Genomic DNA, 19,579 nt, shown 5'->3' with positions numbered 1-19,579 from the left:
GGGGTGCTCGGGGGGGCTCTGGCTTCAACAAAAAGTTCGCTTTTCATTTTCCTTTCCGGTCCCGTTTCGTTGGCTTAATATTAATAACGTGGAGCGGCACGGCGGCTCCTGAGACGCTGGCTAACCAGCCGGCCAGGGTAGCCGCAAGCCAGTCACCACCATACTGGCACTGGCACTCCAGCCGCCAGACCCCGCTGGCCCCAGCTGCCGCGCCCACTTATCGTTTCCAAACGATGATGCAATGTGGACAGGAGCACATAGTATCTGAGAACTATCGTGGAATAAACACAACAGGAGAGATGTTGCTGGTACTCGATATTTATGGATGGATTATGGACTTATGGATGGTACTTCTTCCACAGAAGGACGGAAGATAATACTCGCTTAGAAAAGATAACCGAGTGAAGATAAATATAATCAACGTATGGCACCCACTGTACTCCGCTCTACATCTCCAGCTCCATCTCCATCTCCTTCCTCGTTCTTAACTCTCGCTTTTGTTGTAACTTCCACCTTGATGCTGATGCTGATGCTGCCGTCCAGATGCTGGAAAATTTTCTATGCCTAGAAGCGGCTGCCGCAGCGTTAACGTCGCGCGGTGGTCGCGCGCCTGATGTTGATGCTAATGTTGACGTGGCCATGCCCCCAACGCCCAACGTAATGCCACTGACACTACAGGGGGGGAGGGGGGTAAACAACAACAGCAACAATAGGGACAACGATGCCGACATCTTTAGCTTTAAACTTTCTAAATGACCTGAACAACTTTTGAGCAGCTGTCTGTCAGGGTTTGCAAGTTTTAAGTTGCCATCAAAAAGGCAAAATAAATAAGTGGGAATGATACGGTCGAGAAATCGGACTATTATACACCGTTTTTGAGGGAACAAACTCTCTCTTAAAATTAAAGGAATACCATCTTCCCCATTTAGTTTGATCATGAGGATATTGAATGGGTTTTTTGGTGATTCTTGTGTTTTAATTCCACTAGGGCTAGGACTTGCTACAAGGACCAGCAAGCCCCCATTCGTCATGACTAGGGGCGCAACAACAGAGGCTGCAATACGGAGAGAGAGAGAGAGCGAGAGAGAAAAGACTAGAGCTCAATAGAGCCGAAGAGATTGGGGGGCACGGAAGTTTCATGCATGCGAACTCCACTTTAATTTGCTCCAACTGTCGGCGACATTGTTGGGGGTCTGTATTTCGTTTGCCGTCGTCTGGCCGTGTGGCTCGACGTGCTTCTGGCTCCTGGCGCTGCCTGCACTTGGCCGACATTGCGTATACGCATTGTTGCTTTGTCCCGTCGAGCTCCTGTAATTGCCAGGATCCGTTTCTGTTTCAGAACAGCCAGCAGTGGGGCTGTGCCACTCGGTGCGGGGTGTAATGGGCACCATTAGGACATACCGTTTGACGGCAGCTCCTCCTGCTTAATATTACGTCGACTTAAAGCCCCAAGTTTCGTCAGTTTTGTCAGTCTGGGCTTTGCAAAACTTACAACTTGGAAGTCAACTTTGTATTCTTTGGTGATTCCGTCCCTTCTCGGCACTTGCAAAAATAGTTTCCCCTTTGAAAATGTGAAGGTGCATTCCTTATTTCCATCCATGACAAAAAGATCAATCCCTCAATGATGTTTCGAATACTTTAATCCCTTTCAATATTGGGTTCGAATAGTACTTTTTTGCGAAAATAAGGCAGATTCATGCGTTGAAAATAAATCGATTTCAATCCAAAACTATAGCGCTCTCCCTCGATAATATGTCGTTATCAGGTTAATTTCCACTTAATTGAAGTTCAGTCGAATTTCCCTGTGAAATTTCTCGGCACAAGTTGAAAGGAGGCGGTTTCACTATTTTCTATATACATGTATGCCCATATATGTACGTACCTCCTGTCTCTGCACATCTTTCCGTATCCCCCTCCCCCCCCCCCCCCCCCGCCGACACTCTCTACACGGGGAGACTCCTCCCGGACTCTTTGGGCTCCCTTTGCCCCCTCTTTGGCAATTGGTTTAGATCAGTGAGCTGTGCAACGTTCGCTCTCTCTGTTTGCAATTTGGTAGGAAAATATCCGTAACGTTAATACTCGTACCTCGTATGTAGATGCCGCATGGGCTAATGGTTGTGTGGGTGTCTGTGTGTGTCTGTCCATTGCACAGGAAGCAACCTTGGCCTATCCGGGTGGGTGTGTGTGTGTGGTTGTTAGAGTGGGTGGCTGTGCGGCTGGAGGTGTGGGTGCTTTGCTCGACCCCCCTTCCCCCCTCAGTTTTGGTCGCTTTTCGTGTTTTTCTTACTGCAAATTGTTGATGAAGGCTGGATTGTTGTTCTGGTTTTTGTTTTTGTTCTTGCCTTTGTTGTTTGTTGTTGCCGGCAAAGCTATAGCTGTTGTCGACAATGATGATGAGTCTTGGTCCCTGGCCCCGGTCCTGGGTCCTGGGTCCTGGGTCCTCTGTCTGTGTCTGTGTCTGCGTCTGGGTCGAATGCCCATGTCCGTGTTTGGGTGTTTGGGTCCTGCAGCCTGGACAGAGCCGTGGACTGCATGCAAAGGATATTCTTACCAGCAACGACGACCAGAGAATGACGACAACGAGAATGACGATATTGCGGATGACGACGAGGACGAAGACAACAGCTACGACTACGACTACGACTACGAGTATGACGATGATGATGATGATGATGATGATGAGAATGCCGTTGATGCGAAATAAAGATAACGACAACGTTGACAATGACTATGACAACAACCCAATGACACTTTAACAGCTCTTGCAGGTGCCTTCTGTCCCTCCAAGTGCATGTGCACGAGTATCCTTTGGCTGGCTTCAATCCGCTTGGGTCCATTACCTTTCGGAATGAACTTGGGATTAAAAACAAGAGATTTTTGCACAAGAAGGAAACCTAGGATTAAGCTACAGATGGAACAAAGAGTGAAACCACAGATGGAGCACGGGAGGGGAACAGATGATGGAAACTACAGCAGTATTAAGGGATACAACAGGATACTGACACTGAAAAGTCCATCAGATGGGGAAGAGGAAACAGATTTAGCCAGAATTGAAATGATATTTTGGCCAAATGATATTTCCAGCTTGTGACTCTGAACCCATGAAGTTTTCTTGCCATTTTCGTGAGCATTGGCTTTAACCGAAGATAAAACATTTGAAATCAACAAAAATATATCAAAATCGAACGATCATATCTTCCATATCTTCCATTAAGACAAGTAATCCGTAAGGGTATTGAATCATTCGCCGTCTGCCTCCGCTCTGTGTGGTGTGTGTGCTTTGCATTCTTTCTTCTGTCTTTCCCGTTGTCTACTTTTATTAGTTCGTTCTTGTAATCACTAACGCAATCCACAACTTGCTCTGGATTGCACCCATCCACATCCACATCCACTCTCCCACGCTCTTTATGTAGCTAGCCCTGTATCCCGGCCCCCACCATCACCCCACGGTTATTGCTTAACTGGTGTTGATAATAACGATGATCATGGAGGGAGCGGGAGCGAGAGCGGGAGAGGGAATTGGATTCGGAATGGGATTGCAAACGGGAAGCGAAAGAACCGAAAGAACCGAAAGAAACAAGAAACCGGCAGCAGCCATAATTTTTCCATGTGAACAGTCTCTGTACACGAGTCTACACCCATCCCCTTTCCCCTTTCCCCTTTCCGCCTTCTGCCCCATGCTCCGCGCTAAATCCTTCTTTTGAGGATGCATTTGCTGTGGCCTTTCCTTCGAACACTCGTTCTGTGCCAAGTCCTGCTTTTTGTTATACTCTTTTCGGGGGGTATATTAGAGGATATACCATAGTATACATATTATTGGATCGTCAATTAGAGGGACTCTGATTCTGTTTCTGTTTGAGCATTCTTGAGCATATAGTAGACATGGGTCTATGTCCTTTTCAGATCCATTCTCTAAGAGTATCTATGTGAAACCTTCGACTCTCTGCTGGGGTTGGCTTTCTTCTGTTTTTGTGTGTGTTTTTTGTCTGTTTTTAGATGTTTTTTTTAGCCCCATCTACCCCATCTGTTTTTTTCTTTTACATATTTCTTTATGAGTGTGTAGGAGCTGTCGAAGAGCTTTATTGAAAACGGGACAAAGGAGCAGTGAAGGCGGTGCAAGGATACACAAGGATGCAGGGGGGTGCGGCACCGAGGAGGTTATTGTTTTTATGCCTTCGCCAAAGTCAGGCAAGCTCGTTAGGCATGGTCATGACACACACACACACACACGCACAATATGCTCTCGCCATGCAAATGAAGTTAGTTTTTGGTGCAAGGCACAGGAAAAACAACAAAAAGCTCATTGCTATGAACACATTTGCAGCCAGCCATCGAGCTAGCGATGCGTGTCCCGGACCCCGTGCCCCAGACCCAAGACCCCAATACCCACAGACCCCTCACCCGTAAGCCAGAACAAGAGCCAGAGGATTCGTAAGGGAGGCCAGAAACAGGAGCAAAGGAAGTCAGGCAGTCAGCAGAACCTGTAGATTTGGCTTTTAAAAGCACATTACAAGGAATTGCATTGCCTTCTCTGGGAACAAATTGAAGAAAAACAGATAAGAAACACTGCGATTCTCGGACCGAAGTTACAGATACACTTGCAGCAGACTCTTTGGAAGATAAATACGATTTAGAAACATATATCTGTGGATATAGTCAGACACGACTTTTCCTCCGTTATCCCCATTTCATTGGTTTTATTTCCATTCAAAACGTTTTGGTCAACTATATTCATCATTTGTCGTAATTTCCCGTCGAGACATTGATCCTGTAAGCTCCTGCCTTCACCCCACATGTCCCCACCTGCACCTGCTCCTGCTGCCACACAACCAGAAGAAGAGGCAACCAAATCGGCTTTGGTTATTTTTGGTTTCCTTTAAGACTTGCTCCTGTGTGTGTGTGTGTGTGTGTGTGTGTGTGTGGTATGTGTGTGTGCGGGTGTGTGTAATCTTACAATTTCTAATCGTTCAGATTACATGTGTTTCTGCCTTTTTAAATGCAAATTGAACTTGTTAGCAACCGCAACACAGAGCAGAGGCCAAACCACTCACCACACACACACACAAACACACACACACACACACCACAAAAAGGCACACACAGATAGATACACATCCCTATGCTTGCATGAATGTGGAAGCCATTAAGGGAAAAAAATTCAGTGTGTCGTGTCAGAAAATTGAAGAGCAACAAAACCGAGACAAAAACATCTCCTGCCCGAGAACTTGTTTTTTATGGAGTTTTCTTAGAAGGTAAAATACATCTCTATCTGTATTACTATAGTAAGATCTATCCCCAAGGGTGTGCAAATGGTATGTCTTTTTTTCCCGGCATAAATGGGTGGAGTGGGCATTGTGCCTCAGTCAGTGGTGCAGATGGCTGGTTCTTCGGATAGTGCACTGCACTTTGTCTTTAGCCACTCTAGTCTAGCTGAAAGGCCAAGGGGAAACTCATGAAATGTGACTCTGAGTGTGACGCACTTCTACCTCAAGCTCTAGGCCCGAAACTTGGCCCTATCCATCATCAACGCCCTTCATCATTTTTTTGTATATCTACAATATGTCTTGACAGTTGTTCCTGTCTTTTGTTGCTCTGTTAATTGCTGCTGACATTCGTGCTGGGCCAAGGCCTCAGCCTCTCCGCACCTATCACACACGAGCGAAAACAGTTGGTCACACTAATCCTTACGATGTTGATTGTGGCTCCTAGACCCCCCCCTAAGATTCCACCCTCACTTTGGTATAATATTTCTGCTCTGACAAATGTTATGCCGTGACATATGACTGTTGGGACTCGTACTTGTACTCGCACTCGTACTTGTACTTGCAGTCGTGCTGGTAAGCTTTTGTCACACTTTTTGGCCACACTGTTTAGTCACACCATCCGTCACAGCATTGGCCGCATTGGCAACCCCCTCTGTCTGTCTGTCTGTCTCTATGTCTGTCTGTCTGTCTGCCTGTCTGTCACATTGTTGGCAACAGTGTGTTTGCATGACTTTCTTGTTTGTTGGATGCTCTTTCGCCCCCCAGCCCTCTGGCTTTTACTCATGTGTGTATTTCCCGTACAGTTTTCCTCCATTTGGCCTTGGCTTGCCTTGCCTTGCCTTGAGTTGGCTTGGCTTCAAGTGCAGTGCTCAGTGGTGGTCCTTCTGCTTCCTGGTGCCTCATCTTTCTGTTCTTCTATTTTCGATTCTGCTTCTGCTTTGGGTTCGGCGTCGGCGTCGGCTTCTGTTCTCTTCTGCATCTCCTTCGTCCAGCTGTTTGTCTAACAATTGAAATGTCATGCAATAAATCTACCCCACACACACACACACACACCTACGCATACGCATACGGATATCCCCCCCACATGAAGGAGGGAAGAGAGCGAAAGCTGGGTCCCCATCCTGAGGCCCGACCCAGGCTTTTCAACAACTTTTCACATTTCCACATTTTTGCATGAACTTTTTGACGATGTCAGATAGTTTTGTGCCCGTGCGCCATTGTTTGAGAGTGCTGCTGCTTCTGCTGCTGCTGCTGCACACCGAGAGGGGGCAGGCCTCTATGCAACGGGCGTGGCTGCAACGCCTACGGTGCATCAGCATCAAGTGCGTCAGCAGCACCACCACCAGCACCACTACTGCCATCAACATTCAGAACAACTACAACTACAACTGCAACTACAACAACTACAGCGCGAAGCAGAACGAGAACTCATCGCATTCATTATGATTTTTACTTTTCGTATTCGTTTCGTTTCTCAATGGGCACAAGGGGCGTGCCATGGGCCCCCAGGAACGGGAGCTTGTGGGAGATTTCGGGAGGTGGGCGGAGGGTAGAATTCGGGTGAAAAGTTTGACTTTAGGGCGTAATTTCATTGCAAAATATTTGCACAAACACAGAGCCACACACACAGGGGCAGAGCCAGAGACAGAGAGAAAGAGAGAGAGGCAGTGAGAGGCGAGTGAATCCTTAATAAATACTATATACATTCATGCAAAATGTTCCTTATTGTTGCAAGAGTTAACATAGGGGGACAGACAAGAGAAAAAAAATATATAGACAAAACATTCATAATTTTATTTGCATTTATTTTTTTTTTTGTACCATCGCTCTATTCTCAAAACTATGCATTGCTCTGAATATGCTCCACAGACACACACACACACAAACGTGTTTGGCTTGTACTTTGCCTTTTGCGTTGCATACTTTTGTGCGCAACATTTTGTCCATTTAAAAGCCGAGAAATTTGTCGAATTGAGCAACAAAGCGAATCGCAGTAGATAGGAAAGAATACCCACATATTCCGAGAAAAGATAATAGTTGCAATTGGCATCAAATCTAAACTACTTTAAGCATCCCCAGGGAATTGGAATGCTTCTTATGCTTTGTACTCTTTTGACACCATCTTAGAATAGGATGGAATAGGATTTAACTATTCCAGACTAGATGGGTCTCCAAATGATTTCTATACGTGTGTCTTGGGATGTCTACACCTCGTTGTTTCCGCTACACAAACGACTGAGGTTGTGTCTATTTTTTAAGCAGTTTCGCCATACCCACAGCCCCACCCAAGGCCCTCCCCAGGCTACCTCCCACACCATTTTTGCATTTTTGTTTGGTTTCTGTACAATTCTTCTAATTGGCAAAAACCTGAAGTGTGTGAGGAGGGTGCAAGTGCCGGTGCCAGTGCAGGTGCCAGTGCCGGTGCCGGTGCCGGTGCCGGGGCCGTGTCCATGGTCCTCAGTTAGTTTCGAATTTTACCAAAAACTATGCTTGTCTACGCGTCCTGCAGTCCTCATGTGTGTGTGTGTGTGTGTCCTCCTTTGTGTTAAGCCATCAAGTGTGAAAATGATTTGCTAACATTTGAGCAAAAGGCAACTAGCACACATTCCTCCCGCATTGTTCGAGCAAACAGTGGAGCAAGTGGAAAACATTATATTACAAATTAGAATTCATTTTTGTTGTTGGCCTTTTCTTTTAGATAGGGATTTTCATATGCCGTAATATACGGTGCTCTCCAATTACGGATCGTGTGTAAAACTTTACAGAGTTTGGGGTTTTGTCGGTTTTTTTGGTCGGAAACTGCTTAGGACTGCTTTACAGTGAGACAGTGCATGTCTAGTCTTTTTACTGCATGAGGTATTGCAGCGACTGCTTAAGACGTAGACTGCGTGGACTGTTTAGGACAATTCTTAAAAGACTTGTAGTGCTTACAGTGTGTATCTGATTTCCCTTAAATCAGGACCATGCTTCATCTAGATCTACCCTTAATTTTAAATAATTTCTGACAACGAATTCGTTTTCCTTCGATTGCAGCAACTATCAACAGATCCAGCATTTGGGCTATGCCGGACACGAGGTGGCTACCGAGAGCATCTCGCAGCAGCAGGGCCTCCAGGACAAGGGCTACGAGGAGTGGGTGGGCGAGATGATTGGCATGCGTGAAATTCTGCGACACTTTGCCAACGTGTCCGTCAACGATGTGGTCGGCATGCGCGCCCCATTCCTCAAGCCCGGTCGCAACACCCAGTACAAGGTGAGTCGAAGTCCGACGTCCGACGTCCGAAGACCGAAGACCGATATCCGATGTCCCCGGTCTCCTTGAGGCCGGCTGCAAGTGGATGTGCACAAAAGAAATGCAAACAATGAGAACATCAATTGACATGCAATTTTCGATTGCATTTTCTTGAAATCAGAAGACCACAGAAGATCTGATCTGAAAACAGAATCGAAAAGTGATTCATTTAAATCGGTCTGCGGCTCACACCAATGTCAATGCCAATGCCAATTCCCCTTTCACTTCCACAACATCCAGACGGAATTGAGAATTTATTCAATTGTTGGCTCCGTCAAAAAGCAATTCCAATTTCAGTTCACTTTTTCGGTGTCCAACACCAATTTAAATACAATAATTGAACTTAAAGCCGAACGCAATTCGAGGAACGTTAAATTTTAATGATTTTCAAATGAATCTATTCAGCATTAAGCATGCGGCAAGAGGCGAAGATATTTGGACAAAACAGATTGTTATTCTATGGAAAAGATACTGGAATCCATCCTCCCTGAGACGATCTGAGAATCATATATTTATTATGCATTGATTTGGCTTTAAAGTGAACTTCACTTCGAGGCAGTGCCAGCGCCATGCTAGTGGCAGCCGTAGCCGTAGCCGCACGTGCATAGGCTTTGACTGAAGCGAAAGTTTCTGCTTGACGTGACATGACATGACATCAATGTCACAACACATATATGTATGTATGTATAACGCTTCAAGTGGCCCATTATGTGGCAACCTCTGCCTCTCAGCCTCTCAGCCCGTGCCCCTGTCCCCGTCCCTGCCACTGCGGTTCGCATGTTGACAGCTGGAGGCAGTCGAAGGCATATCGTAAACAGATCTCCTTATGCATATAATAGAATATACTGAGACTGATACACGCGCCCATCCATGTGCCTGCAGATGAAGATTTTGTGTGTCCTCAGTGTTTAATGGATTTTCCTCCACCGTCATTGTTTCCACCATCGACTGATCCTTGTGCTTTCTCCCCCTCCCCGTAAAGGTTCTGGAGGACTTTGGCTACATCTACGACAGTTCGATCACTGTGCCACCAGTAGCCGTGCCCGTGTGGCCCTACACCCTGGACTACAAGATCTCGCACGAGTGCAAGAGCGGCACATGCCCGTCGCGCACCTTCCCCGGCGTCTGGGAGGTGCCACTGAACACCCACTACGTGGAGGGATTCGAGGGCGGCCACTGTCCCTATATGGACCAGTGTGTGCTCCACAATCTGGACGAGGAGGAGGTGCTGGCCTGGCTCCAGGAGGACTTCTCGCGGTACTACGAACAGAACAAGGCCCCCTATATGATGCCCTTCCACACGAACTGGTTCCAGACCAAACCCCTGGAGAACGGCCTGCACAAGTTCCTCGATTGGGCTCTTGAATTGTGAGTATCATTCTAGTCTTTCAGTCTCTTATAATGGCACAACATATGTATATCCTATTCCTAAAGAATCATCAGCAGATCTAGTACCTGCTTACGTATATGCATATCCTTAGGCAAAGTCTAGGAAAGATTTCCATCGGAAAGGATCAAGAAAATGGCTTCGAAATCTTCCAGGAAAATGCTGAAACGTATCCATATACTATTTCAACAGATTTGAGCGGGCTTTGAACCAATTTGGTTATATGCAGACGGCTCTTAATATTTCATAAATTTATATCTCCTTTTGGGGCAGTTTTTTCGTTTTTCGATTCAATGCTGCGTTTTTCAGTTCAGTTCTTTTTTTTCTGATGTTTTCTTAATTGAAAGCCAACTTTGGAACACTCTATCTCTCTCTCTCTCTCTCTCTGTCTCTATCTCTGGCTCTGTCTTGTTCTCTGTGTCTCTCCATCTTTCTCTGGCGCACACACACGCACACATACAAATACACATACACACATGGGCAGCTGGCGTTTCCTGCAGTGCACTTCCGATTGCCGCTGGCAAGTTTTATATTCAATTAAAAAAAAAAGCCAAGAGAGATGGAGAAACGAGGATCCGGAGGAAGGGAAGAGGGGTAGAGAGGTGGAGAGGTGGAGAGAAAGCAGCGGCAGCAGCAAAATTGGCAATTGCTATAAAAATTGCTTGTAGAGGCGGCGGCACATGTTGCCCGTCGACAGGTTGAGCCCCGGACGGAGTCCCCGTACACGAGACCCCGATCCAACGGGCAGTCACTCAACCATATGCACAGCTCTCGCCGGAATCTCAGTCCGGCTCTCTCTCTCTCTGCCACACTCTACCTCTCTCACTCTCCTTCTCCTTCTCACTTTGACTTTCTCTCCGGCCGACAGTGGCGACGCTGCGGTCAGCGTTTAAAAAAATCATCAGCAACAGCAGACGCTCGGACCGATGCCCTGACCCGACCCGGGGTTTGGGGATAAGGAGCGAAAAAATCGCACGTTTTAATGAGAAAAGTTTAATTTTGTTAAAGTTTCATTTTGAAAAATATCGGTGGAGGCCCAGGCCCAGGCCCAGGTCCTGAACCAAGAGCAGAGCAGGAGCAGGAGCCGGAAAGGAGAGTCGAGGAGCACAGGACACGAAGAGGGTACGACGGAGAAGAGCTGGAGCTGGAGCAGGAGCAGGAGCAGGCCAAGGAAAACAGAAAGGCCAACAAGGCAGAGCATTAGAGGTCGGGGCTAACTAAAAAGCCATGTTAAAACGCACAAAAACAACATAAGTCAGAGCCGACAGAGACAGCCATGGCATAATAGATAGAGAGAGACAGAGAGAGGAGGGAAACAAAGAGACAGAGGAACCAAGGAAGAGGGAAAAGCAAGCGAAAGTGGCATACAGCGTACACCAAAAACTTGCTTAATGAAGTTATGCTGATAGAATCGCACTTTGTCAGCGCCCCGCGTCATCGACATCACTCCAAGGACCTACATAGGGAGCACAGGAGTGGGAGTAGGGAGTATCTGTTTGTGTATGCTTCCTGATGGAAACATTTAATATGCTGAATTGCCTGAGATAAAGGTCTACTTACTAGAATAGCGAACGATTGGAACAGATTAGGGCTAAAGTTTGGTTGGATATGATACAGTTGGGTATGGGATCGGTTGAGGCTGGTATACGATAAGTGTTAAGGAGGTTCGGTTGGCTATGATCCAGTTTCGGTATGATTGCATTCCAGACCCATCCCTGTCGAAGCACTAGTATCTTTTTTGGAGCCGCTGGTCTTCGCATTATGTACGAGAGGGTACTCGGCGAGTAAAGTGGAAGCCAAAGCAATCAGACGGATTAAAATGCCCAATGCCCTTTGTATGGGTAACAAAACTCAACTTTTTACTGTTTCCATTTCGAAACCCAAGAAATGTTAACTTCATTTTCCCCAAAATGGCAACACACACTCCTACCCGTGCTCGTAAATATCTGCACTCGCCTCCCCCCCCTCCCGATTCTCACCTCATGCATTAGTTTACGGGAGAGAGAAGTTAAGAACGAAAAAGATCTGACCCAGCCAGCTCTGTGGGAGGACGAGGACTCCCCCTAAATGGGGAATGACGAGGAGCTCTCACGAAAAGTGATGGGGGGCATGGAACAGCAGCAGGAGCAGCAGCAGTAGCAGCTGCAAAACTATTTCTCGCACAATTGTGCGAAGTTTTTAATTAGTGTGAATGACTTTCAACATTGCGTTTGTGTTCGGAGGCTGGTGCTGGTGCTGGTGCTGAAGCTGAAGCTGTTGCAGGCTCTCGTGGCTGGGCAGGCGAAAGGAGGATAGAGGTGTTGTAGCGTTTGAATGAAATGCCTGAAAGTGCGTACCACACCACACCACTCCCATTAGAGGGGCTAAAGAATGCCGCAAGGTTTTCCTTTGCATCAACTCGCCTCTGCCACTGCCACTGCCAGAGCCTCTTTGCAGCCACTGTTCCTCATCAACAGCATCATCATCATTCGCCAGTGTTCACTATGCGGTTGCAGCATCATCCATTCCCAGTAACTGGCTGCACGGTTTGGTGGCCTTTCTTTTTGGCGGACACCTGTGTGCCCTGTCATTGTCTTAAGTATCTCCGAAGTAGCATTATGAGCCTTTTCTGATCCTTGAAAGTACTCGTATGTGGCACCAGCTTCATTCCGTTTTGCCTTGTTTCTCCCACAGACCCGACGTCTACATCCTGACGGTTACCCAGATGCTGCAGTACATGACCGATCCCAAGGAGCTGCGCGACGTGAACCAGATCGAGTCGTGGAAGTGTGACAAGAGCATTGCCGTGGCCCCCAAGCCCTGCAACATCTGGCAGACGTGCGCCCTGCCCTTCAAGATACCCGAACAGAATCTGACGGACACCCGCTACATGGAGACCTGTCGCGAGTGCCCCAATGTATATCCCTGGCTGGGCGATGCCGGCGGCACCGGCATCCAGGGTCGCGACAACTACATCTTCTCGGGTGCCAGCGGCGATGAGCCCGAAGATGACAGCACTGCCTAGAAATGCCTAGAAGGTGCTACCCCCAATCCCAACCCCAACCCAATCCAAACTCTTCTTTCTTCCCCCCCTTTCCACCACTCTCTATAGCTTTCCTCTTTGTTTTTTTGTATCGTTTTGCCTTGTGCTCTCCACAGTAATTTCTCACACACTCACACACCACACACATGCCAGTCATGATGATCCACAAATGAACTCCTGAGCTCATTCATTTCCCCTTCTTCCCCTTGCTCCCCCCTTCTAATAGTTTTTAAGCGAAATTCTGTCAGATTGTTCTTAGTTTTTAAGCGACAAAATGTATGTAAAAGAAATTTTTTTGTATGAATAAAATGATTATTTCCAAAAGAACAAAAATAAATAAATATACATACCTTCCAGCAGCGAAATGCATTACAGCGATACAATTTCGATGCAAAATAAATTGTAGAGTCTGAATAAGAAAGCTAAACTCCAGAACCATCCTCCTCCTGGTCCTGTTCTTGATCCTTGTCCTGGTCCATTGTGGACAATGTGGGATCCCCATCTTCCCAATTTTGAGACTTTTTGCCAGGGTGGTCGGCTTCATCAAACGCTTCTCCTGAGACTGATCAGCAGATGGTAGAATGCTGGGAGTAGAACTGTTCAGTTTGAGTTATTATTCAAGAGTGTTTATTGGAATCTTTTTGAATCTTAGCCTAGGGCACAATTGTTCTTATGTTTATCGGAGAGCGAGAGTTCTCCCATGCATCTTACGAAGAGAGTACCGCTGCATTGGTATTAGAGCGAGCAGTCTCTGCCTGGGTCTAAGGAAATGCATGATCAGCATTAAGTGGGTTATTGGAAGAGACCCTTAGCCTCAGTATGAGTGCGTTTGGGTTCTGCCCGTGTTTTGGGCAAATGCTTGATCTGCAGTTTGGGCAGCTAACTGATCCGCGCTCAAGAGGCGGATCATGTTGCCGTTCAAAAGGAATGTGTAACATAGACAATATATGTATATATAACATATTAATGTACATGACCGCAAGTGCCAGTCTCCGTCTTAGCATTTTCTTGAGGAAGGAAGTACTTGAGCTCCCTTTCATCTTCTTGAAGTAGTGATGGCACCTTGTGGGAGAGTTCTTATTAGAGAATCGCTTTTCCTTCGGATGAGTACCTGGAATCCAAGCCACTTTCTGTATATCCATATGCACAGACACATACAATCTTTCATTCTATCACTAGCTTCGACCACCGTTTGGGACTTGCAACGACTGGTCATGAGATCAGTCATTTAGTTCTGAAAGTGCTATAGACAACCCGAACCGCAAATATACCCATCTGCAGTAGCAATTGGCACTTCTCTTGGGGAGCCACTACTTATCCAATCCACATTTGTGCTGCTTCATTGGCCTGTACCCAATTTGAACTTGCGATCTACGGTCTTCGGCATCAAACATGGCAGCCACTCGCATTCACACTCGCATTCGCATTCACTGCGCTGCAGAAGCCACCATCCACGGGTAGAAGCATAAATACGACCAACAAATTTTCAATTACTTGTTTGGGATAATATTTTCGGGAAATGCAATTTGTCTGACTAACTTTATTCATTCATTTTGGGGGCTAGAAGTTGCTGCAAGCACACACAGATACTCTCGCACACAGATACTCTGGCAAACACACACACACACACACTTGTTCTAAGCAAACAACAGCAATGCATGTCCTGCTTCCTTCTACTCCTCCCCCTATGTGTGTGTGTGTGAAAGCGCCTGTTTGCTTGTGTTTGTAGTTTTGTTCCGAAAAACAAAACTTTTGCAAAACGAACAGAACGACGACGCACAACGGACAGAGGTAACAAACACTCATCTGTCCCCCTTTCTCTCTCACTCCTTTTCCTTTCGGTAGCGTAGCTCTCGGCCGGCCAGTGTTGGGCAACTCCAAGAGGTTCCGAGAATCGATGAAGACCCAAAGAAAGAAAGGTACATCATACCAATTTGAATATGAGAAAAAGTGATAAAAGATAGCAGTATGTGCAGTATCTTCTTGGGCACTCCAGATATCTGTCTCATGGCTCTCATGGTAGTATTCGAGAGTATAATGCCATAGGTTCATTTCCTGTTTCTATGCCTTAGCTTAAAGTGATCTCGAAAAGGCACAGGACTATCTGTATCTGTATCTTTAACGGCGTCTAAAAAAAAGTTCATGGCTATTTACTATCTGTTCATACCGAACTAGTTCCACGTGGAATTGCTCAACACTGGCGCGAGTCGAGCACATACGAGTGGCGACAATGGTGGCGGATGTTGTTTGTCGCGCTTTAAGCAATTCGCCTGCTGTCCCCTGTCCTCTGTCCCCCCCCCCCCCCCCCTCCGCTCCGCTCCACTCCGCTCCCACGAGTGTCTATGTGGTGTGCGTATGTTCCGTGGGCATGGCCAGGGCACACCTACGCCCCCGCCCCAGCCCCCATGCAGAAACACAGCAGGAGCAGCAGCCAGCTCGCGTGTTCCCTTTGACGCGTTGCACGTTTTTTACCCCGCTTGAAATTGTAAAAGTTTTGTGATTTTTTCGCCGCCCTTTGGGCGCGCATTGTCAGCATTGTTTGGCTCTTACTGCCGCCGCCTCACTCCGCTCCTGATTCTGATTCTGCTCCTGCTCCTGCACACTGGCTGTTGCTCCTGCTGCTGCTCTTGCTGCTGCTACTCCGCCTCCTGCTTCTGTTGGTGCCGTGTCTAATTTCTGTTTTAAATACATAGTTGATATCGTTGGCAAAAGTTGCAAATTGTGCTTTTGGCTGCTGCTCCTCCATCCACTGGCACGCTAACTGCTCTGAATAATGCATAAATGCAATTTGCAAGTTGAATCGAGTGTGGTCGTGTCCTTTACGGTGTGTTCGGTGAACCCGGTCACACTTTTGGGGTCTCTAGCGAGCCACATATGGCGCCAGCCGACCGCCGGACAGCCGGACAGCCGTACGCCGTACGCCGTACGCCGAACGCCGAACGCTAGACGCCCGATGCTATTGTGATTTATGTTCTCCAGTCATCGATTGCCAGTTAGCACAGTTTATGGCACTTTGGGGGATTGCCTGCCTCTGCTAGGGGCCCAGAACGAGCACCCTCCTGGCGCCCACGAAGACCCTGCGGTCATCAAGTATCCACATCGCATCGATGGCATTTGCTTCAAGGCGTCGCTTGGTTTGAATTGTTTTTGAAATGAAGTTTCAACACATATGTCATACACATCGTAAACATCTATCATTTGTTTATGCCTTAAGGAGATGAACAAGTTGGAGCCCCAGACTGTGCCTCCGATCGCACGCTCTACCCAGAGACGTCACAGGAGGACTAGCGATTACTGGAAAGCCAGACTGCTGAAGGCCGAGAAGGTGCTCCAGCTGAAGGAGGAGAATCTTGAGAAACTGTTGGCCAACAGCTACGCTGCCATTGCTCACGGGGAGGTCAGTCTAGAGGAGGTCATACCGACTCCCTCCAGCCAGTCTCTGTCCGAGGAGAGCCAGAGAGAGGAGCAGGTCCTCGAGCTGGTGGAAAAGGTGGTTTGTCAGATGCGTCTGTTCCGCCACCAAGCGGCGATTATCGACTTGGCGCTGGTGCTGCTGACCGTCGCTCTGCTCGCCTGCGCCTGCCTGTGGGAGAACACTGCGCTGCTGCTGTCTAGCTGCCTGCTGCTGTCGCTGCTCTGCTGGTCCATTTTCCTCGCCATCCTGGGCCGTGTGATGGGCCCGAAGGTGGGCATAGTCTTCCTCGTGCTGGCTGCTGCGTTCGCCATCGACGCCTTTTGTCCCTACTTGAAGATTGACTTGGCCGACCTCACCGTGGTCAGCTCCTACAATGCCATCTTCCGGATATCCTGCGTCAACATTACCGCACTCTCGATCATCTCGGTGGCAAGTGCGGCCTTGCGAAGCACCTCGGGTGTCGTGTTGCCCGCTATGCTTTGGGGCTTCCTGCTGCCGATTGTCTCGTTCGCCAACACGCTATGGTGGTCCTCCTCCAAAGGAAGCTCCATAGTCGCCACAGTCCTGGCTCTTGTTGACATCATCTTTATGTGGCTCACCGTCTCGGTCGTCTGGCGCGAGTGCGTCTCGTACCGCGGTGTGAATTCCTTTCTGACCGATCAGGACCTAAAACAAGTTCGCTCTTACACACTGAACCACTGCATAGAGCCCATGGCTCTCAAACATGCAGAGGGAGAAAACGAGCAAGAAAACGACAAACAGGAGCCTTTGCCGGCCAGTCCTGAAGCGACCTCTAAGGAGGACCAGGAGCATAAGCCAGGAGCCTACCTAAACTATACTACGAGTATAAAGAGGCAAATTTACTTATTTTAATCTGATTTCAGTTCAAAATTGATCAAATTATCTGTCAATCGGTTTAATAAGTAAACTTTCAATAAATGTAGAAAATAATATCGTTACAAACTTATATGGAAATATGTTTTCATTGACTTTTAATTGGAGAAATTGGTGAAATTGGAGAAATGGCCACATATATTATTCATGATCCAAGTGCATTAATTTTGAATCTGCCTTTCTGGATGGAGTATCTTCGAGAGTATCTTCCGAAGGTTATGCCTTTTCCTTTTGTTAGCCTCCATTTCTATCATTCTTTCTACATGGAGCCGCTTGCTCTTTGGTATCAACCGCAATGTCACTTGCCTGTATCTGTGTGTGACTTGTATATGTATGTGTGTGTGTGTTTGCCTTTAGATGTATTTGCAATGTGGGAGAGGGACAAAAGGCAGTGGGTTGGGTTTATTGTTAAGCGGCGTGTGACTTTTCCAGCCACAACTCTCAAGCCGCTCGTTACCACATCCCACACACACACACACAGCACCAAAGGCCCACACAGATACACACGTGCATGCATACAAATGCAAAAAGTGTCACACGAATATGATGTCAAGAGCGTAATTATTGAATTACTCGACCCCCGACCCCTGGACTCAACCATTCAAAGGGCGAGAAGAGATACGAAAAAAAGAAAGTCAGGTGCCATCTGGTCATATTATGCAACATAAAGTGGCAACTTGTAAATGTGTAAAAATGGCTGTTGCAACAAGGGGTTAATACATACACTTATACATATACATTTCTGTGTTTGTGTGTGTGTGTGTGTCGTGTCGTGTGTGTGGCGCACATAACAAAAAACCAAAACATGGCCATCCTCTGTTGCCTGACACCAACGCCATGCCAAAAACGGAGAGTGAGGGCAGAGGGCTACTCGTACAGTGGTAACACGGTAACTGGCACGTCCACACACTCACACACACACACCTGTACGGCCTCCTATCCCCCTGCCTCCTGCCCCCCGCAAATGCACCTGCTACGGGCATTCGTTTATGCGGTTAAAGTAGTGGCAAAAGTAGTAGCCACCGACAAAAAGCATAACAAAAAAGGGAATAGAAAAGAAAAGGAACAAAAAACACACAAGTAAAAGGGGGACTGGTTGAGATTGTTGAGACATGGTTGATACCCGCTAGAGGGGCACACCTCGCTGAGAAACCCTCGTAGAACCCTGAGCTGATCCGTGTCGCTTAATTGTATCCCTGATGGTGATTTTGGGGACCTCATGCTAGATCTATTCATCAGCCAAGCCAATACAGAATGATTATACCCGTGTCCTGTAGAAGTACCGTGAATGGAAAGCCACCCACCAAACAGCATTCAACATTTGAGCATGCTCCCCTAAGGGGGGCCCCCTTCCATGTGTGTAGCGCGTGCCTTTTGGCGTCCCTGTGGTAGCTGTTGCACACACACACTCACACACAGGTAACACTTGTACACTCGGACTGGGGCACGGAACTCATCCAGGCTGCTCCCCGCCTCGCCTTGCATATGCATAGAGCATAGAAAGAAATGTTTACCTTATATTACCGCTCTGCCAGTACTGCCATGTTGTAGGGGGAGGATTCTCACTCCTCGCTCCTCACTCGGAAAACTTTGTCATTTAGTTAGGTGTAAGTTAGTTTTTTGGCTTAGCCGGGCAACCGGCAGCCGGCAGCCAACAGCCAACAGCCAGCAGTAATGCTGCAAACACTTTAAACAGAGAGAGCCAGAACGTGGCCGGAAGGCGTGAGGCATGAAGGCATGCTGAGAGGCAGGGGCAAGGGCAGTGGCAGAGCGAGAGCCAGACCCAGACCCAGAGTTGTGGTGGTGCATGGCGAGGGTGCACCACATGGAGAGTTACCTTAATTTAGTGCAGTTTGCAAAATGTGCGTACGTGTAGAAAGAACCAGACACCAGGCACACACATCCATTGGGGAGGCAGGCAGACTCGAGCTGAAGTTGCTTGGGCTCTAAAGTTGACTCTACATTAAATCAAACACTTGGCGAAACATATGATCAGAAAAGTTGCTGAAATACACTTCCCTACCGCTTCTGGTGCGGAGTCATGGAAATGAGGCCGGCACAGGGAAATGACTCACACGAAGGGGCAGGTGGCTGGTGGCAGGTGGCAGGGGGAGGGAAGAGTAACGGAGTAAAGAAGTAACGTACTGAAAGATTGTTCCTGTCAGCGGTTTATAGTTTCACTCATGAACATGAAACATTTAATGGATTGCCACCAGTTGGATATTCAGCACAGATTTTCCAGCATACCCCGCAGGCCCCCCCGATGGCCATGTATCTGCCGAGGATTTCTTGGCGAAATACTTGG

General features: G+C 47.5%; 1 protein-coding gene across 2 annotated transcripts in view; it reads left to right on the top strand.

The window, feature by feature from the left end:
- The window catches only part of Cda4 (chitin deacetylase Cda4), a 42,761-nt gene extending 29,626 nt beyond the window's left edge, over positions 1–13,135 (top strand). For both annotated transcript variants that reach the window (XM_033383052.1, XM_033383053.1), the window contains 3 exons: positions 8,298–8,517; positions 9,539–9,924; positions 12,617–13,135. In XM_033383052.1, coding sequence (XP_033238943.1) covers positions 8,298–8,517; positions 9,539–9,924; positions 12,617–12,947 — 937 coding nt within the window. In that variant the 3' untranslated portion in view covers positions 12,948–13,135. The remainder of the gene's footprint in view (positions 1–8,297; positions 8,518–9,538; positions 9,925–12,616) is intronic.
- Positions 13,136–19,579: the final 6,444 nt, after the last annotated feature.

This window comes from Drosophila pseudoobscura, chromosome X, assembly GCF_009870125.1.
Source record: "Drosophila pseudoobscura strain MV-25-SWS-2005 chromosome X, UCI_Dpse_MV25, whole genome shotgun sequence".
NCBI classification, from domain to species: Eukaryota; Metazoa; Arthropoda; class Insecta; order Diptera; family Drosophilidae; genus Drosophila; species Drosophila pseudoobscura.
This window is presented reverse-complemented; position numbering and strand designations above follow the sequence as displayed.